At 41.8% G+C, this 25,055-nt stretch overlaps 1 protein-coding gene across 1 annotated transcript; it reads right to left on the bottom strand.

Annotated features, from left to right (window-relative positions):
• Positions 1-15,659: 15,659 nt before the first annotated feature.
• Positions 15,660-24,770, bottom strand: IDS (iduronate 2-sulfatase). The gene is made up of 9 exons (XM_082488329.1): positions 24,723-24,770; positions 23,854-23,990; positions 22,613-22,790; positions 21,649-21,737; positions 20,197-20,397; positions 19,433-19,603; positions 18,646-18,772; positions 16,941-17,114; positions 15,660-16,252 (listed from the first exon to the last, which is right to left on the bottom strand). Exons 2-9 carry the CDS (start codon positions 23,983-23,985, stop codon positions 15,750-15,752), a joined length of 1,575 nt encoding a protein of 524 aa, XP_082344455.1. The 5' UTR covers positions 23,986-23,990; positions 24,723-24,770; the 3' UTR covers positions 15,660-15,749.
• Between the last annotated feature and the right edge of the window lie 285 nt (positions 24,771-25,055).

Below are 25,055 nucleotides of genomic sequence, written 5' to 3'. Positions count from 1 at the left end.
ACTAATTTGGTATCCTCCAGCACAAGCAGTTCTTCACCCATTACTGCAATCAAGGCTGATGCTGGAGGATAAAACAAAGAAAGAAAAAACAGTACTGGAACTCAAGGAGAATTGGTCAATGCTGTGAACGCATACTGAAAAGCAGGAGGAATATATTGGTATTTATTGCAGTCTGCCCATGGCTAGAACAGCTGAATGGTCCCTGTATATGTATATTTTCAGTGTTCTGCGACTTTAGGAAGAGCATTGATAAGAACACATAGACTATTTCAACCCACCAAAGATTAATCTAATAAAGTATTAGGGTGTGACCGTTGGAAACGGTTCCCTGCTGGGTACTGCCTCTGTCCCAGGTGCTTTACTTGCTCCATTAACATTTCCTATAAGGAAACACTTGTTTTCTTCAGCCTTTTTTTTTTTCTTTTTCTTTCTTTTCTTTTTTTTTAATCTAACATGTCTCCATAGCAGCAGAAAGTTAATCTTTAATTGATGAATGCAAAAGCTTAGACAAACCACAAACGCGCTATTCAGCATGTCAGGCTTACAAAGGAAGTTCTGGTTCTATCGGGTTTCCACACCACATACAGCTGCAACATTGGCTTATATTACTAATCACTTGCAGTATTTGTGTCTTGGGTTGTAACAGATGGTGTTTGTGAGGCATGCAAAAGCTTCAGATAGCCAAATGGTACAGCAGTTGAGATAAGGAAAAAAAATCCTCAAAACAAAATACCCATCCCTACTGCAGAGGCTGGAATGTGAGCAGTGTTTAAATTATTCCTAGCCTCTGCGAGCACAGTGGATTTACAGACTCTTAACCCTAAATAGGACTAGATTCAATCTTTCATATTTCATTACCCCAGCAAATCCGCACAGTGCCAGCTAATAGACACGAAGCACAGCAACACGAGACAAACCACAACACGGGAAAGTTATGTTCCTGGTGCTTGGAGAGAGGCCTGGCCTCCAGACTACACCAGTGCAACTCAGGTGTAGCTCACAGATGCTTTGGTAACATCTCAGTTCTGACGGCAAAAAGTAGTCCCCCATACGCTCGGGCACTTGAAAATTCAACGAGATGCACCGTGAATTCGGTCCAGTCATCTGTAAGGAGTGTAGTAACCTGCTCTATAGTGGCCCAGTAAGCTGTAATTCTCAGTGCTGAGCTGTTGGCAGGTAATTTTTAGGGGACTTCTGTGAGCCTCCACCTCCAGGGAATCATTTTCAGCCACAAGCTTTTCTGCCTACATGCTGACCTGGCTTAATAGACATGGAATGGATGGAGGACACGATGTGCATCTTCATACCAGCACTTAACTTACTGACATCTCGGGAGATCTCTCAGCAGATTCACATGTTTAACAAAGAAAGAAAGATGCCAGAGCCCAGGGCAGCTGTCAGTCAAGACTACCTAGGCTTGTTGTGAGACGAAAGAACAGAGACAACAGAACTAATTTCTGTCTACTCTTTGCTGGATTCAAGTCAATAGTAAGTCTTTCTAATAGCATTCTCAAATAATACAGTAATAAAATTATGACTGTTTGCCTATTGCCTTTGGTTAAGTTACAATCATTCAGCAACATAGCACAGGTATTAGCTGGGCAAAAAAAGCATACTTCATAACTGATGGTAGCTGATATTGTACTTTTTTGAATAACAAAATAGCCCCTCCTCAATTTCCATCATTCATTCTTTATCTTCCATTTACATTAAAAACATAGGAACAAGATAAAGTTTAGTTTTTCTTCATTCAATAAAAGAGAATGCCTCTAAAAATAATTTGGGAGAAAGTCCTTTTTTATAAATAAAACTTAGAAGATCCTCTGACCACTGCTAGATACCACTATGCAGAGCTGACTCACATTATATTGGACACGGCTGGGCTCACTGATTTATTTCTAGGGGTCGTTCGTTAGCACTGAAAAACCAACCTGTATTGCTTTTTAAACTCTTCCAGCATACAGGCTTCAAATTCTCTCACCACTGGCTAGTGGGCTTAATTTTATGGTGATACTCATGCTGCCTTTGCTTTTCAAGCTGTCCAGTTTTGTTTAAATGATGACAATATTTAAGCATAATGCGAGTGCGAACAGCCCTTACTACAGGTCTACATGACCTTGACATGCAGCAGCACTGCCATTTATTACCAGTGATACCTGGATGATATTTTTGATGTCTCACTATCAAATTTGGAACCACTGAAGAGAAAAAGATTTTCCTATTACTCTTGGTTGAAGCAGGACTGGTTCTGCAGAGGGATGCCCAAGAACATCGCCACGGAATCTTGTTATCGCAGAGCACAAAGCACAGAGAATTAATACAGCATTAAAATACAGAAAAATGTGCTTGAGAGAGGCCATTTCAGATAATGCACAGGCGGAAGTGGAACACACCATTCGCCGAGGATTTATATGAGCACTCAACAAAACACACCTGATCACATCTTTCTGTGGTAGCAAAACTACAGTCACCCGCCCGGATAATCAGCACTTACCTTTCTTCCTCACCATGTCAGGCGTACACAGAAATCAGTAATCTGATGCTTCTCTGAACGCTGTCAAAGGGCCTGACCCTGAAAGAAGTACATGTTTTCTCAGGTCTTCTCTCTGAGAGGCCGGAAGAGAGTTGAGATAAACCTCAGCACCGCACACAACAGGCACGTGGCATAGCCCTATTTCCTTCTGTTGTACCATAAAATCATGAGGAAATCAATGCAAGTGGGAAAAAAATGGCTCAGCACATATAGCGCACAGAGAGGCTCTCAAGAAACCCAGTAACTACTCCTAGTTGTATCAGAGACCTGATGGATAACCTCACAAAGGTCACCTCTTCTCTTCCTCAGGTCTTCAGTTTACCTTACTATAAAATGATAGTGTCAATCATCAGCACCATTTTGCTTTTTTTAAACCACGACCAGTATCACAGCACCTTACAAGCACTTCCTTGCTTCCTCCCAACGCACAACACAGCCATGGGCAGAAAAGAGAGGGACATGCTCTGTCAGGCACGCAGAGAGGCCGGTGTTAAGGCTAACCACTCCTGCAGCAAGCTTCATTGCATGCATTTAATTGGCGATTCTCGTATTTAGCTGCTTCCTAATCTTTTTTGGTTCCGCAACAATCAGAATACTCGTGGTTGATCGGGCAACTCAGCTGTCAGTCATGTCCTCTACTGCCGCCATGAATGACCGAGTGAGCATATCAAATTTGGGTTGAAAATCTCGCAGCCTGTGGAACTGAACGTGGAACCAACCTTCTGCCATCGGCGTACAGCAGATGTCGAACTTGAGGTTGTTGGCACTAAAAGCAGAAGGTCTGAACTGGAGGCCTTCCTACATGGTGGCCATCTTGCAGTAGACGTATCAGCACCTTAGGTGCACCAGCCACTAGAGATGTAAAATCACATGCTACAGTAACACAAGCTACATTTTTAGTATTATTAGGCAAAATCCCGGGTCACTTGATTTCTATTAATGGTTAACGAAGGAAGCAGTTTCTCAAAGAGGCAATCAGTCTTGCTAAAGTACATGAGCATAAACTGAATCAGAGCTTCAGAAACTCACTTTACATTTTATGTAAAAATAGAAAAAGTAATATATGCAATAGAGCCATTAAAATGCATGTGCATTTGTGTGCAAGTTCTCTTTCTTCTTTTCCTTTCCTTCCCAGCTTGATAACTATATTGTTGATAGGAATAAAATATCAGCCTTTACTTGTACACATACCCGAGATCTTGTAAGTCATTACAACGTGTTTTTGAGATTTGCCACTTCACTGCTCTATAAAAAGCTTCCTGGAAAAGTATTAACAGATGGCCTCTTACTCTCTGAGACTGTTCGCAATACACCAGATGGCAACCTGAAAGAGAAAATCCAACTTACATTTTCAAAACTGAAAGAAATGTGACAATATCCTCACAATAAATATACAGCATGAAGGTAGCAATAAATGATCCGTTTGAAGCAAACTGGCTTGCTTTATTTAAGCAGTGAATCCAGCCCTCATTTTATAACATATTGCAGAATGCTTCATATCCAACGCTGGAAGTAATTTCTGATGCAAGCAGAAAGTTTGCTTTAAATGAGCAACAGATTTATGAGAGGCAAGGTTATTTGAAAGAGTGAAAAAAATGGGCCAATAGCCTTGGGGGTTAAGACTTTGTACACTGGATCCCTGGTACCTGGTTTGTGTCTGAGAACTAGTCAGTAGGTTGCAGCGGTTTTGCTGTTAATAAGTATTAAACCCAACTTGCCAGTCAGGCTCTTGTTAGGGGAAGGTAATGACTGTTCCAGATACTTACTGCTTTCGAGCTTTCTGATTCACCTGCTAGGCAGCAGCTTAGCTCCGCTCACAAGAACTGGAGAGCTCTGCTCAATACAATCAACCATTCTCAGCGTTACTAGCTGATCTTCGGGGCTGGGACTATCACTTACACGAATCGGGATATCCTTCAGATAGAGGGAGTAATCCCTACATCACAACAAGTCCCACTAAAACACAAGGACCTAGAGGTGTCTTCCAGCACTCACCGGGAAACTAAAAAGAGGTCTTTGTACTTGTACTGTATCAGCATGACGGGGCTTCTCTTTTGGATAAAGCTTTGAGGTGTCGCTGCAACTTCAGTAACATTCATCTAAGCTGTGATCCTGTTCCTAATGGCAAAGCCCCAAGGGATTCTGAAGAGATTAAAACAATTCTTAAGGGGAGGACAGGTAATTTTCCAACTCTCTCACACCACGGATCGGTGTAATTGTTCCTAGCAAGTTCACCTTTCACGTGCAAGACACACCTGGAAAGCCCACCGATTTCTTCCTCCAACGCCTCTCCAAAGAGGTACCGAGGGACTAGCAGTGGAAACACAAATGCCTACACCTGCCTTCATGGAAATACAGAGTTATCGGTTGTGCCATCAGGTTTTAAGCAGAATTCCCTATTGAAGTCAATATGCCATAAGCACAAAATTGCCTGTAGGACAAATTATAAAATTATAAACTAGACAGCTGTCCTACTATCACCCATAAAAGGAAACCATTTCTACAAAACTGCTATTTATTATTAATAATATAAAATATTTATAATGATACCAGATGTATGAAAATTGTCACAGAGAGAGTTTCCCTATTGGCTTATTGCCAACGAGAAAGCACATTTTCACGAGCTATAAACAATAACAAAAGCAACTCTATGGAGATAAGACAATAACAGGACTAAAGCTTGGCTTTCTGTGCAAGCGTACCACCATGTAGCTAAAAAGGCCTTTTTTGTTAGTCCAAGACAGTAGACTGCATCGGCAGATTTGAGAGTTTCAGGGAAGAGGAGAAGAAATCTGTGAAGTTCCAATCCTTTAAAGTCAACAGCAATATGCCTACAGATTTCACCTGGAGCTGGAAGAACCCATTCACCCTAAACCAAACATTGCTTTAGTTGCCTGTTAATATTGTACACCTTTATCATTTTCTAGTTAGACTATAGATCCATAATGGTAAAAACTGCACTGTACAAAAATTAATCTTCAGAGGAACACGGGATAAAGCAACATCCCAATGTGAATGTCATTAATGTGTTTTTCAGTTGTTATCCAATTCGCCAGTATGATGTTTAAGTAGCAGTGTTTAAATAGTCTCTTGTATCTGACAAAAAAAGTCAGTGTTTTAGGATCTTGAGCTTACCCGATTTGGAAAGCAATAGTATCAGATCCCCCCAGTTTTATTACTCATTAAACTGCTGTTCATGATATGAGCTCACCTCATCCAGTTCCCACCTGGCGCTCATCACCTTCTGGAATCACCTCCACCCTTTGCAACAACACACTACTGCACATCCCCGATTGATTGCACTACTGCCTCCATACAACTACCACACGCCTCGCAAAGCCACTTGAAAAGTTCACATACATTGCTAGGAAAGGGAATGATAATTGCATCACTTCTGTCTGTCTTCTTCGCATAGGTGCCGAGTTCTGCAAGGCAGGAGCTGTGTCTTGGGTCACACGCTCCTTCCTTCTCTGGCACTCCTCTGACTTCTTGGTGAGCTAAATCAACAGAAGGAGAAAAAAAAAATGTGGGTTTTTTTGTTGGGTTATCAAGCTGAACCAGCTCCCAAGGAATCAGACATGCACCAACAGACGGGTGAGGGCAGAGCCAGCCAGCTGCGAACAGCAGCAGGGAGGTGGTACCATCCCTGGTATTGGCAGTCAGCTCAGCCACCGCACAACCCCCCCCTCCCCGGGATGGTTCGCACAGCATCTAGCACAACTGGGCCCCTATCCAGTTAGAGTGTCTAGACCCAACTGAGAATGGGAGATTCAAAACACTGAACGTTTTCTAGTAAAAAAAAACCCCAACACACGGCACCACTTAAACTAGAAATCTACCTTTGCTGTTTGAGTGAAACAATGCAAATCTGCTAATCCCAGTGGCTTTCATGCAGTCACACCAGCAGAGAATTTGATTTTCTTTATGAAAGAGGTAAAAAAAAACCAGAGTTCCCATTACATTTCTTTTCCCCTATTCATTCATCGATCAAATGCATGAAAGTCCTCATTTCTACCCCACAAGCTTGGGTTTCCATTTCAAAACGGATTGACAGACAGGGGATAACAGATGATGACGGCCTGTCACCAGTCACTTCTGGAGCTGGCAGGCTGGAGTGGAGTGCTTTGCCAATGTACGAGCTCAAGAAACAGAGATGCCAGACCCCCAGAGATGACTGCACTGGGCTTTTCAAAGCAGTTATACTGTTCAACCTCCAACCAGTAACTGCTGTCTATGAAGATCTTCTTGCCTTGCTGGTGCTACACGGGGAGGTGCTGGTGTCACACCAAATGGGCCAGGGTTACTGATCGTGAGACGGTAATCATGAAAGTGCAAGCTGGCCACAAGAGTTAAGCGGCTGTGCAGCCTGATGACTGCCTGAAGGGAACTGAAGGAAAAAAAATAAAAATAGGGGACACGCTTTTCAGAAGGACACCGCTTTTCAGCCTGACCCCAGTTCCAAATGCAACTATTGTTAATAACATCCTGACAAAACTAAATACCAACCCTCAAACTCATCTCCATTGTCCTGCCCAGAACATTTCCAAGGCACAATCATTTCTTAAAACCACTTATAGACTAATGCACTTTGCTGCTCCAACACAAGAGGTCTCCTGTGTCTGCAGCTCACAACAGGAGCCCCACTGACCCGGTTTTACATCGTTAAGTTTTCAGTTCAAATTACACTGAGAGTTTCTTAATGCAAACAAGTCTTTATATTCCTCCTATACAACAGGTTCCCTACGAACTTGTCTGTACAGTTAGTAAGCAAGCAGCACCGAGAAAACATGTCTCCGAGACTTTGTTTTCTGGGAAAAATAAAAGAAAAAAGAGTCAAAGTGCAGAATCCAGCCAAAATTAAGTCTTTGGCTCAGTTTTGAGCCAAGCTCATGAGAATCCTGTCTCAGATAGCATAACCACCTCTACTCTTGTGTTTCAGTGAGAGGTTTTTGGAGAGCAATGAGCTCGGTGAAGCCTTGGGGGTGTAGACTAATGGCAGGCCTGTCACTCTTGGTTGCCATTACACTGAGGAAGGCTTCCCTCTCTCTTATCTGGATGTTATTCATTAGAATTACACCATTCATTATAATAGTTGTTAATATTTAACATTCAAGGAATACTAGATCTGGTTCCACTTTTACTAACTCCGGCATAAATCACAACGGAGCATGCAAGTGTAAAACTGGTGCGAGGGAAGGAAACGGGACTTGTGTAAGATGACTGTCGAAATGCCTTGACCTCGGTTTCTTTATGCGGGGGGGGGGGGGGGGGGGGGGAAGGGGGGGGAAATCAACTCAGCTGAGACAAGAATGCTGGGAAGCAGCACTTTCTCCTTCATAAAGAGTTAGAGCACAGCTCTTAGGAGTGCAGCATTCAAATAAGAATCAGCATTTTGGCTGGAGACAAATGCACTAATCACGGTCATGAACACAGCTGAACTAAACGTCTCAGCAAAACCACTCAGTAATGGCATTAGTCATGATAAAGGAAATGAGTATCTTCAGGATAGGACACTCTCAAAGAATACAAACAGAATCCTTTGTGCCTGCTTCTGTGGAGGAATGATTCAGAGTATGTATTTGAACAACTTGCTACTAAAATAGCAGCACAGTTCAAGACATCCTTTAAAGAAATGCGTCTGGAAGAGAAAGAGCTGCTCTATAAATTGTTTTTTAATTGTCCAGATGACCAATTCCTCTATCACCAAGCAGGAACAGTTTAGCAGAAAAAAAAAAAGAAAAAAGAATGGGATGACTACAGGAACAATAAAGGTTATTTTTAAAGTAAATTGAAACAAAACAAAACAAAATCTCTATTTTACCTTTAAGCATTCCCAAACTTACCCCTTATTAAAAAGTGACTGATCTATTTATACTCCATGAAGTTGTAAGGACATGAAAAATAGGACTTTGTGCCTATTTGTAAAGTAATCTATTTTTAACCACCTGTGCTTCACACACCAATCTTTTCTTCCAAGCACATTAGCCAGCACCGTGTGAAGAAATTGCCACTGCAACTGAAGAGATTATATAAAGACTTAGTGGTAAAAATTCCTAGAAATCAGGTTTTTTCTAAACCACATATCACATGGAAATATGCAACTTCCTATGTAAGAACAAATGATATTAAAATGGTGATAATTTTTCTTCTTATTGAAAATTTGGAAGCACTACTTTCAATGTGCTTCTAATAGGAAAAAATAGACAATAGAAGCATTCCACTACTCTGGTCACATATCTCAGTGACTTAGAGCTGCTGATGATTAACCATATCACAAGTCTTCATTTCAAATGCAAAATGAAATGTCTAGCGGCAGCCGATCCCCCACCGCTTGAGTTTCTGTCTCCTGTTCTTCGATGTGTTACTGACCTCTAGTCGAGGAGCTCTGGAACTACAGGGCAGAGCCGCTCCCACATAGGCGGATGACATCTGAGGAACTATTGCAAAATCCTAACAAAGGAGTGAAAAGCGGGAGGACTTTTGCCTCCTTCCAGCTGCGGTCAGGAAGAAGAGGCAGCGCAAAGCGTAGACGGGCACTATCTGTAACGCAGATGGAAGGTTTAGATGAGGTTTGTACGTGAGATTTGATGTAGGAACGTCACGTGTTTGCACTTCCTACTTTTTAGTTTGAATGTCTTGTGACTCATTTAAACCTCTCACGGGAAGTGAAGTGTTATGGATCCGCAATCAAGGATACGAGAAACTTTGAGAAATCCAGCTACTGCTTCAAACTAGTAAGTGTGTGAGAGAGAGAAGGGAGAGATGCCAGAGAGACCTGGGAGCCTTATGAAGCCTAACGAGTATAGAAATGCCATCCTGTGCTACCAAAACCTTGCCATGTAAACCTGACACGTTCCTGAAAAGTGAACAACTGACCTTAAAACACAGAGCACCAAAATATTTTTTTTTTTCTAGCGGAAAAGAATTCTTACTAATACTCACCCACTCAGGTGGGTTTCTTCAGCCCACTGGTTCCTTTGGCAGCACCTGCTCTGGGGTGCATGTGCCACGCTCTTCTGGCACTGGGTCAGCAAAGCATTTTAAATACATACTTAGTTAACGCAATTAAGTGTTTTACTGAATAGGAACATACTTAAGTGCATGACTTAGTGCTTCACTAGGTCAGGGCCTACCTGTAAATGAAGGTTAGCACTTAGTTCTTTCACAAAGTGAGTATCAAAAGAATCCTTAGACAAACCATCGCTTACAGATGCAGTGACAAATTCTGATCTCATTTGCATGGGTTTACATCGGAAAGAACATCATTCCTTCACTAGAGCAACATGGAACAAATATAGAAGATGCTCAAGGTGTTTCCACCAAGTATTATCTTGGAAAAGAGTAATTGCAGGCAAGAGTAACAGTTACAGAAACAAATAACCCTCAAAAGAAATGAGGGTTTGCAAATTCCTAAAATAATGAAGACCCTTTTAAAGCAACCTCATCGCAGCTTCCCTGTACAGAATGCTATACTTCCAAAATAAATAGCTTTAATCTGTGCTAATCTTATTTCAGTAAAGAAAAGCTAAAGCTAGCGACAAGAAAATTATTATACTATCAAGTTCAATAAGCCAATCTATTTGTTTTTAACATCTTTGACCTTGATTTTGTTTAGTAAAATGAGGTATCCAAGTTTTCCAGCAGAGAGATAAAGGAAAAAGATGAGTATCCCACAGCTGCATGTAATGAGGGCTCCCTAAGTAATGGATCACATCCTTCTTGCTGTGAAATATTCAAGAGGGCTCAAGTAAAGAGAATCATTTCCTTCAGCACAAGATCAAACTCACTTTGAAAACAGGAAAACGTGGGAAGTATTAGGCAAGGCTGTAGGTTCAATCAAGGATAGATATTACACACTTCATACCTGCCAAGATTTGTCTTCTAGGAATTATATCCTAATTCTATTACCAGGAAAATATTTCAGAAAAGGCTCTGTTCTTTAAAGCTGGAATAGCAGAAACAGAGATCAAAACAAACTTTTTCCAGACGTGTGATTAATACTTGCCCTTTTATTAGGCAATTTGTTGGGAGAGAAAGCCCTGCTTAAAATTCAGTGCAGCTCTCAGGCCAGGGGAAGCGTTCCTCTGGCTCTGCAGGGGCTGTGCAGCCTGGCTTCCCAGGAAGGAGGAGAGGGAGGAGCGTCGGTCCCACAGCAGGACAGGGGTGAGCCTGCGAGGCAGCACAACAAAGTTTGACCCTGGTGGGGTAAGAGGGGAAAGGGAAGAAAAAGCTGCTGCTCCATTTTTCAGAGAAGAATTACCACTAGGCTTTTCCAGTTGGGCACCTGTTCTCTATGGCAGCGTCTCCTCGATTCAGACTATTTTGTGTCATCTGTAGACCACATTTGGAAAGCTTTGGAAGAGCAGAAACAGCCTTGGGTTAAAAGCACCAGATAAGGAATCAGTGTCTTTTTAGATCCATGTCTGCTCACAATCCTTGTCCGACCTCGAGTAAAAATTTCAGCTCCCTAGGCTGGAGTCCCCCACCTGTAAAAGAGCAGTAATCTTCCCCGACTGTCCCCTCTCGCTTAGTCCGAGCTTTGGGGCACAGACACATTTCTCTTTCCACAGCACTGCAAACAGAAATGGCCTAAACCCAGCTCCAGCCTTCAACACTGTGCTAACGTGAGTAATTATTTGTGTACCCAGACTAGAACTGGCATTTTTAGTACCATGAGAAGCTGCAGGAATTGGGATTTTTCCATCACGCTATTGTTGCCAATATACTGAAGTTGTCCCCGAAGACAAAAATTACAAAAAAAATCTGGTTTAAAAACTTGAATTGACACTTGTGAAGCGAGCCATTTCATTTTGACAAAGGCAAACATTTTCCTTCTGAGGCCACCATTTTTTTGGTTTGGCTTTATTATTTTCACACAGTAATTGCATTCTCATTTGTTATAATACCCTTTTATATTATGTCAAAATTATGCAATATAATAAAAATTGAAATAAAATTGAAGCAAAGGTCCCTGGTCTTATCAAAGCAAAACTTTTCAATAAAACTGTCACCAAAGCAATATTTCTACATAAGACAGTTTGATTTAATCAAATCAGAAATCAAAGACTTTGATTCTACTATGGCATCGGGACCAAAAAGAAAGGGTTTTCAATACACAGACAATGCCAAATTGAATATACCTGGGACAAAAATCACAACACACTGTCCAGAGGTAGATTTTCAAAAGTGCTTCAGAGAGAAATTCAAAGAACTTGTGCAGTCAATCACAACATGTACAAAACTTATAGATTTTATACCTAAAACATGGAAATAAGTTAGAGCAGAAGCAAGAAGATCAGGGCACCCCCAGATGTCTGCAGTGCCTAAAACCAGAGATATAAAATATTTCCCTTTCCAGTCTTGCTCTTACAGATTTCTGTTCTTTCTATGTTCTTGCTGGATCCTAAGCTTTCATGACTTTATATCAGATTTCACTGTTCATGACATCTTACTGTTTCTTTCCTCTCTGCTGCGTCAATCTATTATCCCCACTCCATGTCCAACTGCACCTACAGTAATACCACTAACTTTGCCATTTCCCCTTGCTTACTCAAAGCTCCATTATAGTTGGGGCCTTCACACACTACTGGATAAAAATCTTATTCTACTACTCAGCATTGAGCCAAGTGTTAAAGATAGAGGGCAAAAGGCTCTTTTTGCTGCTTCATATGGTGGATCTTGACACTGGTAGTCTATCTTCTTTCATAAGCAAAACTCCCACAGACTTTAAAAGGAGATCTGTGCATGTAGGCAGAGAAGAACATTGGAGTCAAGATCCACCCATGCAGATCTGAAGATAATTTTCATTAGCTAGGAAGTCAAACACAGAGGCATAAAAAGTTTTGACACAGAGTCATCTTAACTTGGCTAGGAGTTTCTGATGTGAAGAGCAAGAATGCCTATAGCCTAGAAAACTGTAAAGCGCTGGAAAACCTAGTTACCGAGAGGGTGATTTCATTCTTTATGTAGCGTTTCACATTTGCATGCTAAGTAACCACTAGAGGGGGGAAAAAAAAAAAAAAAAAAAAAAAGAATTCCACATTCAACAAAGGATCTCATCTGCAACCACCAGGCGCTTCCCAAATATAGTCTAAGACTCTCTCTATCCTAAAGGTCTGAAACATAAGCTGAGCACAGTGCCCTGCAAAAGCTGGGTGTTGACCATGCCATTATGGCCATTTTGCCAGTGGTGATATTGCTGCCTATCAGAGAAAATACACATTAACACCGGCAATTAAGAAACATCCCTGACAGACGCATCATTTCTGTATCCCATCTTTCATGCTGTGGAACACTCGTTCCAGCAGGGGACTCCACTTGACCAACACAAAACAGCAGCAAGTCACTAATACATAATTAACATGCAACAGTGATTAATTAGGCAACATCTGACCAATAGCCGGGACACTAAACTGCCTTTGCCGGTCACACCACACATAAACATTTGCAACTCACACGGACAGCTATTAATTCAAACCGTACCCCATTTCCCCCAGCAAGCACAGAGCACAGGCCAAAGGGAGGATTCCAATCTGTTGCACAGCTCAGTATGGAGCTACAGCATTTCCATACACTCCAGTGTGCACAGCACGCCTGAAATTAAACCCAAATCTTTCCTTTGCAAACAGCACGCCGTAAACATTCAAGTAGTGTTACAAAGTACACCCAAATACACTGCCATCTCCATTTTTTAAAGATTCTTATTGCTTCTGCTTTGTCCATAGCATATTTTTTTACTTTGCTTTAAAAAACTTTGATTTTAGGATGTTGTACATCTATACACTAGAAACAATGTCATGAGTTATGATTGACTGATGTACAGCCGTTTAGGGAACAAAATTTTAATTCCATTGCTTAATCACTCCTGTACATTAGCTTATTAACAGAGGCCTGTTTATTGACTCTGCTTTGTGCCAAGTGCTTACAACGGCTACTCTGGGGTCCCCAGTGGAATCTCTCCATACATGGACCACAGGTAACAATTCCTGCTGATGCAGCATCATGCTGTTCTTCCAGCTGTTCTGGTGCCATCCTGAGAAATAGGGTCAGCACTGGCATCTCATTTATTTCCCGATGCTTGGCTTGCATCCTCTTCCCTCTAGAGAGAGCACTGTTCACAAGAGCACTTTACTTTTACTGCCTCTGTTAAGCTCTTTTGTTCTTCAGTGGAGGCTGCTCAGCCTAGCAAAGCCCGCAGCTCAGGCTCCCCAGGAGAAGCAGCATTTCGGTTTGTTTGAAAAAAAGTGTGCCTTCTCCCTTTGTCTCTGCTGGTTTCGCATTTCGCTCAACCAATTCCGTAACAAAACTAACTCACATAGCAGTAAAAAACCCTTGGTCTTGCAAGTGCTAAGCCTCACTCGTCCTCAAAAACGTTATGCCTCAACTCAGCAGTGGGCAGAAGGAAACTCCAGGCTAGGTGGACGGCAGTCCCGCTCTCTGACTCGTGCAATTATTCAAGAATGTCCTTGCCCTGAGCACGTGAATACCAGTCTTGAATCACTGGCTGTCAGAGACAATTCTGTTTCATGTCTCCCCAAAAGATTACTGGATTTTGATTAAGAAAGGTCAAGGGCAGCTTTTCCCTTCCAATATAAACAGAATGACTTGAGGAAAAAAATACTCATCACCTAGCACCAGGACTTTTATCTCCACTTGAAAAAATCAAATCGCCTGAAGTGATGGAAAGCTTAGGGCAGGGTATGTATGAGAATGTTTTCATGCAAATAAAATCCTAAATAATTTATCTACATGCTATAGTCTTAAGTCCCCGCAAAAAGTTGGGGTTTTTTCACAGGTGTTTTTGCAGGAGAACAAAACGCAAAGCTCAGGTAGCCAAGTCCAAGATAATACCCATTTGCCAGATCAATTTTAAATGTACGTTGTATTACTGACCTAGAATGCCAACGATTTAGATTAATCCTTAACGCTTCGATACATCCCCCCAAAATAGCTTTCCCAATATTTGATTTTCCTTTGAAGGAAAGTGTGTCAGAGATATAATTAGCTCTAGCTACAGACTCCAAATCTCTGCCTGGCACCGTTCTCAATAAAACACATCTTCAACCAGTGTGAAATTGGTATAGCTACACTGAATCTGCTACGTGCAACTGCAGTATTTCACACCAGCTGAGGATCTAAGTATACATGCATAAGTGAGGGGAAAAATATGTTTTCATCAGGAATAATAATGCTGCAGAACACACAGCATCTTGGGCTGACTCAAACAAGTGACAAGTTCATAAGAAATACATTCTTCTAATTGAGTTTAAGGCACTAAATAACCGCTGTCTTCTAACAGAGAATCAGATTCATGGTGGGTATCTCTACATTAATTAGGAATAAGACTGTCACATAGATTGTAATGAAATAAAGTTATGTCTGTGGCTTCTCTAAGATATTAAAGTCAATTTATCTGAGGAAGACAAGTAAAGGCTGGCTTTTTCTTTTTGTAGGAATTGGAGCGGTTCATTGAAGGTAGCAGGAGTTAGCACTGTCTGAACAAGATGTTATCTGTTAAGGTACAAATTCTGAGAGCCTCGATTACCAAGATGGAATTGCATCTGGTGTTACCCTAACCTCTTAACTTCATGTTTCAGTGATGAAAGCCCTCATTTCATACACATTAATTAAAAAATCAGATCCCCTCCTATATGATAAGAAACATGAATCTCCAAATTAAAGCTTTTATAAAAATAATTAATTTTTGAATGAAACACATTAAGTTTCTATTTTAGCTCTAGTCAGAGGTAAGGCTGATGACAGCAGACACCCCAGTCTGTCACCACTATCAAACGTCTCCTTGACGGCTCCAGCCCCAAGTCTCCCAGATGAAGCAGACAGGACCTGTTCACTGACCCACGTTCTCCACGCACAGCCTTTCAAGCACAGAGGTTTCTCTTTTTCCACATTTCACACCACCAGTTTCAGCACAGATAATGAATTCTTCAGTCACTACAGACCACCACAGAGATGTTTCACGGTATGGGCCTGCATACCCCGCGTGGCCTTCTGAGGACTGTTGTGAGGCTGTGTTTGAAAACAACTACTTCAGTGTAACAAGGGCTGTAACAAGACAAAAGCAATAGCTAGTGTTTCATTACAAACAGGATTTTAATTCAATCCAAGTGTTTTCTGTACAACAGAAAGGTTTTACAAAAAAAAAAAAAAGGAAGTGTCATTTCAGTTGCCGAGCAGGCACAGAAAAAGTTTCTGAACGCTAGCGCTTCAGGAAGCCAAGGATTTTTTTGAAAAAACCACCATGTGAGGTATTGTTATAGATGTTATAATCTTGGTTTGGATCAGTCTCCACCATGTACAACTCTCCTGCATGGACATCCTCAAAGTCAGCACTGAAGTTGTTAGGATAAAACCGAACCCACACAGTATACCTGTAGTCAATTGTACGCATGGAATAGCCCATGATTCTGATGTCCTTCAGCTTCGGCTTGTCAGAGTTCCACTGAGGAGTATCTGCAGGCCGGGGATACTGGCTGAAAGCAACAGGTTCTTCATTAAAACGCCTGTAAGTGCCATCGCGCCCAGTCTTCTCTTCCTCCACCTTCTCTTCAGAGGCGTTAAAATACCGGACAATGCTTGTCCCCTCAGTGCACAGTGCAAGATGAAACGAAGTCTCTGGGCACGCAGGAGGAACTTGCAGGCCAGCAAGTTCAGCAAGCGTTGAAAACAGAGACACAAGCTCAACCACTTTCTTGCTTTGCCCTAGAAAAAACATCAAAATAGAAGTTATGGAACATGATAGTTTGACAGATGCTGGCAGAACATTCTAGAAAGCTGGTGTTTCATTGAAAGTGCTTTATATTGGATTTGTGGTGTAACAAAATCAAGGCAATTAAGGTGGGGCAGTTAGCTCTGAAGATGCTACTCTATGCATTTAGGATGTATTTTTAACAAGAAAATTTTTGCACAAGAAAATTGTCTCTCAAATGTGCAGCCTTCAAGACAATAATACTCATTTCTTTGAAAAAGAACTCTTCAGAAAGCAAATTCCAGTATCAGTAGTTTAACACAAGAGTGCCTCCATCAAAACAGTTTCCAATGCCACCATTTCAAGTACAGATGCCACACAGAGAATGTTCACTAATCACTGTTGGAAAGACAGCGCCCGCCACCACAAAAGGTAGGTCAAGTATCCTTTTAGGCATCTACACCACACAAAAATAAATCGCCTGCTGTGTTAACGCAGACATCTAGCTGTTTGCACTAAAGCAGATCTAACCAAAGCAAAAGTTTGCATCCAAGGATTCTCTTCACCATATTGTGCCTCATTAGTACGAGGAGCACAGTCAACGACACAGACTCAAGCTGCCTGTAGGCAGAGTATCATTACATCACCACTTCTCCCTTACAAAAATCCACTGCAAACAAAAAATAAAGGCTGGAAATTTACCTTGAGGTACCAAGCCTAAAATATGACGAAAAGGGTCAAGGTAGGGGAAGACCCTCTCTCCTCGCCCAACAGAGGAAGTTGTCATTCCTGGTACATAAAACATCAGCGGCACACGGGTAGCAACATCAAAATTGCTGTATTTTGCCCATTCACCATGTTCTCCCAGGGACCATCCTAGATGACAAAGAATACAATTCAGAGCAGATACTGGGTTGTAATTTAGTAGTCATTTCTTTTTCACTGTAAATTGACTCTGGCTGTTGAGGCCGCTAATCTTACCAAGGTTACATTAAAAGGCAAACAACAATCTGTATTTAAATATATCAAGATTTTTCTCTTACGCGAAGACTATTTCAACAGCCACCTAAATCTTGCAACTTGATACTCTTTTATACAGAAATAATTGCATCTTTCCTTATTTCCCCTACTATAGATTAGAATTAGGAAATCAGCATCAAAACAGCAGAAAAGAAGAGCTGGGATGTGTCACAGCGCCTCCAAGAGTCTCCAGATCAATTCCACAAAGCACTCATTTAAGTTTTGGGCAGCTGCCAGCTCTCCAATACTCCTGTTAACACTGTAACTGAACATCCCTTGGAGCCAAGGCTGCTATCCATGCCAGACTGCCATATCAGGATGTTGCCCCTGAGGAAGCAACAGAGATCAAAACTCTAGCTCTCCTCTTCCTCTCGGAAGAGATGCCAACATGACTTCCTTCCAGGCAGATTTATTGCCAACTTCACTTTGGGGGAAGACAAAGGAGTTCTATGACAGCTATGTTAGCACATGATTTTTTTGGATCACTTTGCTAGCCGTGGTAATGGAAACACCAACTGTTCACAGTTAACCACAGCGAGGAAAAGAGGAATTCAGTTTACAACGGAAAGCCCAAGTCAAAGTGGCAAGTCAGAAGGAACATCTAGAGTCACTTTAGTACCAGAAGTATTAATCCCATTGCTCTTCAACACCTTTTTGTAGAGATCGTTTATACACACACACTCACAGAAGTCAACCCAAATTAACTAAATACGTGACTTTAAATTGATTTAGTTAAGCCACATCCTAACTGGTTTAAGTCAGCTAAGACACCCCCCAATTAAAGGGATCACAGGGGGGATATTTTAACGATTATTGAAACAAGTGTATTGAAACAAATATAAAATACTTCAGGTATTTGTCCCACAATTCAAATCCAGGTTTTCACCACCAGGATCTAGAGTGTGCAAGACCTCAATTATGAGGGGGGAGCCATATTGCTATCACTTTTAGATGCTCTGCAAGCAGCAATGACAAGTGCAAGAAAACACACTTCAGCGGTTAATGAGAAAGCCTGTCACCCACTGCACCAGATGGCTCTCTACAAATTATAAGGGAGGAGGAGCGGTCGCTATCCTTTCACAGCACTGTTCCCAGCAAGAGTCACTCCTTGGGTAGGAGGTGGGAATGCAGCAAGTGTCCTGGCAGACAGTCTTATCACTCACTAGCAAATCCTCAACCTGATTAAAGAGAGGTGCCTGCAGGGGGACAGAACTGTGCAGCCACAGAAGCCTGTGACAGTCCATTTAATTAGAGACAGACTAGCCAGGTATACAAGGTATGGTAGCTCTGCTGTACCTTATATAAACACACACTTCATTAATATGCCAGCACTGAGTTGCACAATTAAGTTATTAACAGTGAGCTGGAGAAAGATTTAAATGCTTACCGTGATCAGCAGTAAAAACTACTATTGTACTACTTGAGAGTCCTACATCATCCAAAGCATTCAAGAGCAGGCCAACTTGCATATCCAGGTAAGAAACTGCTGCATAATAGCTCTGACGAATCTGCCGCTGCAAGTTAAGAAAACAGGGGACAGGAAAAAAGTTAGCTTTTCACACACACACAGGAGAAACAGTGGATGGCTGTGTAAGTACAGGAACTGAAGGATTTTACTTGTAAAGCTTTTTTTTTTTAAGTGTCTGTAGCATGTTTAATGTCTCAGAAAACGTAAACAGGGAGGGGCAGTTAGAAAATTCTATCTATTCAGGCTTGCTATTTCAAGCAAGATGCTGCAAACCACTCAGTTCTGCTTCTCTAATGGTCCAGCCAGTGCACCTTATTTTGGCACAAGCACTGGAAAGTCAATGAAAACCTTGCAAAAGAAGATACACTGAATGGTGACTTCAAACAGATAAACCGATTCAGATAATCAAAACAAACACAACACTGGTAGTTGCTACATACATTCCCTTATATACAAACCAGGAGCACATACTACTATCACTAGTTGATGGCTGGTATCTTCCTCTCCGCCCTCACTAGCCTGACCGCAGCTACAGTGAAGGCTTGCTTACAAAGCCAGAGGTGACAGTATACCAGGCAGGGAACACGTGGTATTTGCATACTGTCAGTTGCTGAATACCTGGGAACATCTAAGAGCAGCCGACTGCTCTCGGGCATTTGAACAAGTTAAGGCAGTTTGATTTCAGTGTACTGTACTGACAGCTTACCTGGAAGTCATCTGGAAGTGGTCCGTAAGGGAAACTAACATTTAATGCTTTCACATCATCCCTCTGTCTGATATCCGTCCAGGGGTTGTACGCCACAGAAGGTAGTTTCTCAGGCACCCAGGGATCTGGGGCTAACGTGATGTTTTCCAAGGGGTACAACTTGAGAAATTCCTTTACAATACAAACAGACACGAAGATCACCCTCACCTCTGAGGTCTCGTGTTGTAAAATAGCAACTGTTTCCCCTTGCATGACTCTCTGCTACTCTTACAGTTTACAAGGCTCCACTCTCCCTCCCCCAGAGTGTAAAAGGTAGCAATACTATGCTAGTCAGCCCCAACCAATTCCTGAAAAATACTCAGTTAATAAGCCTCCTGTATGGCAAAGCAACACTGAAATAAAAGGTCCAACATCACTTCCTCTGAAATGAGTAGGAGTTTTGCCACCCACTCTGACAGGGAATGGAGTACAAGACCTTGTAAGGCCTCATTATGTCATACTCCATCAAGCTGAACACTATCTCCATGCAACAGCAGTCACTACTATGGTGGTAGAAGCCTGGCTTTCGACTGACGGGTCACAACTCATTCTCATTAAACGTTTCGAAACGCAACACAGGCAACTGCTAAAGTTACATCAAACCAAGGCTGGTTTTCAGCTTGCTTTCCAGAAACAATAGCAATAAAGCATTTGTGGAAACAGCTTTGAAAAGCAAAAGCAACACTTGTCTAAGTTCCTTCTGCTGCAAGCTCCAGTTTCCTCACCTGCGGGTACCTCAGTGGGATATGTGGTTTGTGGTAACCAACAGCCAGGAAGAATTTTTGCTTGTTGGCTTTCATAACATTCAGTAAGCGTATGGCCTCTCCAGTGCTCTGAATATCAGGCAGAGTACCACTGGGCATTTCTGTCACATCCACTGGGCACACCAAGTTAGCATAAAGTTTTCCATCTTTTCCCCTACAAGTCTTAAAAAAAAAAAAAAAAAAAAAAAAAAATTAAATAACTTAACTTCTGTAAAAGCAAAGAAGAAATCCTCTGTTCTGTAACTTTCCAACCAATTTGTTTCTCAATCCTTCTATCAAGAAAAGACTGCACATTGGACACAAAAAGGAATTTCACAATTTCTACGAACACTAAAGGTACCAAGTACATTAACGACTGAGCAGACAGCTTCAGAAGTTGAAGCATGCAACTTCCATGTTTATGGAAAAGCAGAATCCTCTCTAAAGCCGGGCAGAAGATTAAATGTAGTCATATGGGAAAACACACTGCTTCTGTGAACAGAATCTCTGACCTATTGGCAAGAATGCAGAATTTGGTTACACTATATATATGCGGTTTTACTCCTTCTGATCCCAAGAGCTCATAGAAAACTGCCTGGAAGCTAGTTAGTTTCTGAGCAAATGCCAGCAGTGGCTGATGTATAATGAGTGAAAAAAGATAAATTAGACTAAATGGTTCCCTGGGAAAGGTGGCCTCAGCAGAATGTTTGGGAGAGTTGCTAAATGAACATAAAGTATGTCATGGATGCAAATATTGCTGTTGCTAAACCCAGTCTTTTTCAGCAGTAAAGGCAAGAACAAAGCGTCGCCAAGGCTGTCTACAGTCTCATGGCTTGAGCTCGTAGCTTTGCAGTGTATAGACTCCAGAACACGATGCTATCACAATGTTTGCATAAATGTAAACCAGATCCTTTTGGCTACACTTAAGAGTAATGAACATTCTAGAAAACTGATTCAAATGATAAAGTTTCAGATTTTAAAGATTATTTTCATTATGACCTCCACCCCTCAGCCCTCAGCTCTTTATTGAACTGATTTAAGTTCAAGCCTATTGACAATGCTTTGTCACTTACTAAGCAGAGAAAGATTAGTGTGGAAGTTGACAACTGCACTTTTCAGATAAAGGAGTTCACGACCTAGACACAAATTAAGATCACTCTTTCTTGGAAATACATTTATATCTCAGTAACCTATGTTACTAATTTAGAAATACCAATTTAGAAATACTTAAAATATCTGCAGGATGGGCACATGAATGAACATGACACACAGGCCTTCTTTTGGAAGACTAAGAAAGAGAGTATCAGACTGGCTAGTCGTTTCCTTGCACAAGGCTGCAGCCTCAAAAACCACAGAGTATAGTCTGCTTGACACAAAAAACTTGGTTATATCCTGAAAGCCTTTCTTTTTTAGGGTCCCACAAATCACACTTACCTTATCATTTTCATACTTTTCAGTTGAAGGATGAAAGGGTGGAATGGACCAACTGTACGGATAGTCATCATTGTAATTGGATGAAACCCCTGAAAAGGGTAAAGACAGAAATGCTCTAATAGTTCACTGAACCAGGAAGAGCTCAACCACAAGTTTAACGTGTTTTCAGTTCATTTTTTTTAATATGCTAAATGAGAAACATTTCAAATGATCTTTGACAACTGAGAAAAAGAAAACCAAGACATAAGTCAAAAAGTTTAAGACAGAGATTTTTCCCTGAAATACACCTTTTACTGGCGAGGGAGACTCAAGCCTCTTGCAGAACCTTACTTCAGGGAACAGCAACAAAAAAAAACACCAAAACCCCCAGAATTAATAACAGTCTTCATGTACATCCTTAATTACCTTTACTATCAACTGAAAGTTCATATATCCAGACAATTTTAGTTCTGGGGTAAAGAAGTGCCAAAAAGAGGGTCAGTATTACAGTATTTTTCAAGTCAGTAGTGTTACTGCTTTTTAACTAGTGAACAAATTTCCTGTTTAATTGGTAGTATTGGTCATACATTCTTTACCTCCTGATCCAGACAGACAGCTTATTACGAAACATGAAATCTGTACATGCAGAACTAAGACAATGAAGCTGTTCAGTAATTTCATCTTCAGCAGATACTCAACTTCTAGACATATTTTTAGAATGTTAGACATTTATTCCCATAATCCCTAGACAAGGTGTGAAAATATTCATTAGATAACTCATTTAATATATTCATTTCTAATGCCTTAAGATTTAAAATTAAGATTTAAAGACCACCTACCACCATTGTACAATCCGGCTCATGATTATGTTTTAGGTACCCAACATACACAAGAATCACACAGTCAATATTTATATGTAAAGTCTGTTTGTAAGAATATACCCATTAAGCGCGTGTATGTTAAGCAGATGACAATCAAACCATACCAGGATGAAACACTTTCCCCACAGACAGGGTCACGTAGCCATTCTCCTTGAAATACTGGGGCATCGTGGAATAATTTCCTGCATGTACTCTCCAGTAGGAATAGAAATCATACAGTCGGGTAGTATCAGGTCTGCGTCCAGTAAGAAACGACACCCTACTGGGAGCACACACAGCTTGCTGAGGAGAGAGCCAGCCAAAAAGAGAATCAATTCAGAAGAAAAAGCAAAGCACACGTACAAACTGACTTAGGTGTAGCTGGGCAAAACATCTGAAGGCTCAAGAACTGCAGCAAAAGTGTTTCATAGCACTTCAAGCTGGAACGAACAGCATCCTTATTAAGAATATCAATTCCTAATTGCAAGCTTTAAGCAAGATGTATGTTTACTTATCTGTAATTTTTCCTCAAATAACCAATTCCTAAGCACTAAAAGCTTTAGTTATGCAGCTAGTAGCACAAAAAAAAAAAAAAAAAAAAGTCAGGTTGCATTAAAGACTGTGCTTTTGAAACCTAGTAGCTCACACTCACACAGAATTAAACAGAAGTGGCAGATGGACTGCGCTGACAAAAGCCCAAAGTCTAGTTGATCTAGACTGCCTTAAGAATAATGAAAAGGATACACATATGGAAGGTCCAGGTTACGGTCCAAAGGTCTCACCAGTTCTGTCTCAGATTGGCAAGAGCCAAGAATTATTGCTTTAAAATCCTAATTCCTAGTCAGAATTAGACTCAAACGTCTCATTTCTCCGCAGACAGAAACTTGGGAATGTAGGCATCCTATGCAAAGTATTTAAGTAAAGAGCAATTAGTGAGATTTTGAGTCCTGTATTTAAGAGAGATGCTTACCACAAAAGCTGCCCCTTCATAAAAGCATATAGAACAGTTTTCCTCAAAAGAAAAAGTTAAAAAGTAAAAACTAATCTTTTGTAAACAGTACAAAAGAATTCAAATCTAGTAAAAGAGCACTTCTAAGCAGTGTTTAGCTGCTAACAGTGAAAATGTTTGAGTGACATTAGACTCTTCCAAGAGCTACACAAATATCAGCATTCAAATGTCCCCTTTTCCTTTTCCTCACCTTAGTAAAGACAGGCTTGTACAGTTCAGTCCAACCATTTTCTACTGGAAATACTTAAGGTTAATAAATACTTGCTTTTTCCAGTGGTCTGCCTAACACCTACTGTGATAAAACCAGTAATTATTTTGCACAGAGAAAACATTTTTTTATTAAGCTATTTATCTCACCTGTGCATACGCATTGCTGAACACAACACTTCGAGAAGCAAGTTGATCAATGTTTGGAGATTTCACAAGCTTATCTCCGTAACAGCCCAAAACAGGACGCAGATCATCCACAACTATAAACAGGACATTCATGCCATCTATGAAGAAACGCAATTAGGAATATAGTAACTCGATCTCCAGCAAGTAGAGGCTATTTTATGCAGGTTTCTTCATCAGTTTTTAACCCTGAAGTATACTTAAGGAAAAAAGTAAAATAAGTAAAATCAGCGAGATTGTAAGGAAATGGGAAATGTAATACTGGGATTAATTCCTTCAACATGTAGGAGCTCTTACTTGGCCTAGACTGAACTACAGTGGTTTTCACTTCCCTTCCTATTTCATTGCTTCCTCCCATGGTATTTTCTTCAGCTGCCTTCAGCTGGCTACAGAAAGGTGGTGTGAAATGAAGAGTTTTTTTACAGTTCGACCTACTACTTAATTCTACAGCCTACGAACTTTGCGAGGGGTGTTAAACCACAGGTGAAACTCAGACACTGTTATGCTATCTAATCCTGCTCCAAACAGCCGAAAAGAAGTCATTCTTAAAAAAACTGCGTATATTTATACTTTCAAAACGCGCTCGTAAGGTGGCACGCTGCGTTATGGTTCAAACATCGCAAACTGCCGAGGGCGCTTCGAGCCCGCGCCCCCCCGAGCGGCAGACGGGGCTGAGCCCGCGCAGGGCGCCGCTCCACCGGCGGACACCCGCGGCCGCCCCCCCGCAAACCCGGGGCCGGGACGCCCCGCCGCCGGCCCGGGACTCGCCTCCCCTCCCCTCCCCTCCCCTCCCTTTCCCCTCCCGCCGCCCGGCAGAACGAGTCCCGCCGCACCTCCGGGCCCCGCCGCCGCCCCCGAGGCGAAGGCGAAGGCGCGGCGGGGAAGCCCCAGCAGGCAGAGGCAGAGCCAAGCGGCCGCCGCCATCTCCCAGCGAGGCGGCGGGCGTGGTGGAGGGGCGGGCACGCCGGCTTTCAGGCCCTCCCCGGGGCGGGCCCACCGCCGGTGCCGGCCCCACCGCCGGGGGTTAACCCTCCCCGGTCCGACGTCTGCGCCGCCGGGAGGTGCCATTGCCGCCTGTGCCCACAGGGCGGCGCGGCGGCCCCGCGCGGGAGGCGCAGAAAAGCTGCGTGTTGTCCCCTCCCCGGAATATTAAAAGTTTCGGGAAG

This window comes from Vanellus vanellus (genome assembly GCF_965231255.1).
Source record: "Vanellus vanellus genome assembly, chromosome: 10".
Taxonomy (NCBI): Eukaryota; Metazoa; Chordata; class Aves; order Charadriiformes; family Charadriidae; genus Vanellus; species Vanellus vanellus.
Note: the sequence above shows the minus strand (reverse complement) of the source record. Positions and strands in the feature narration are given on the sequence as shown.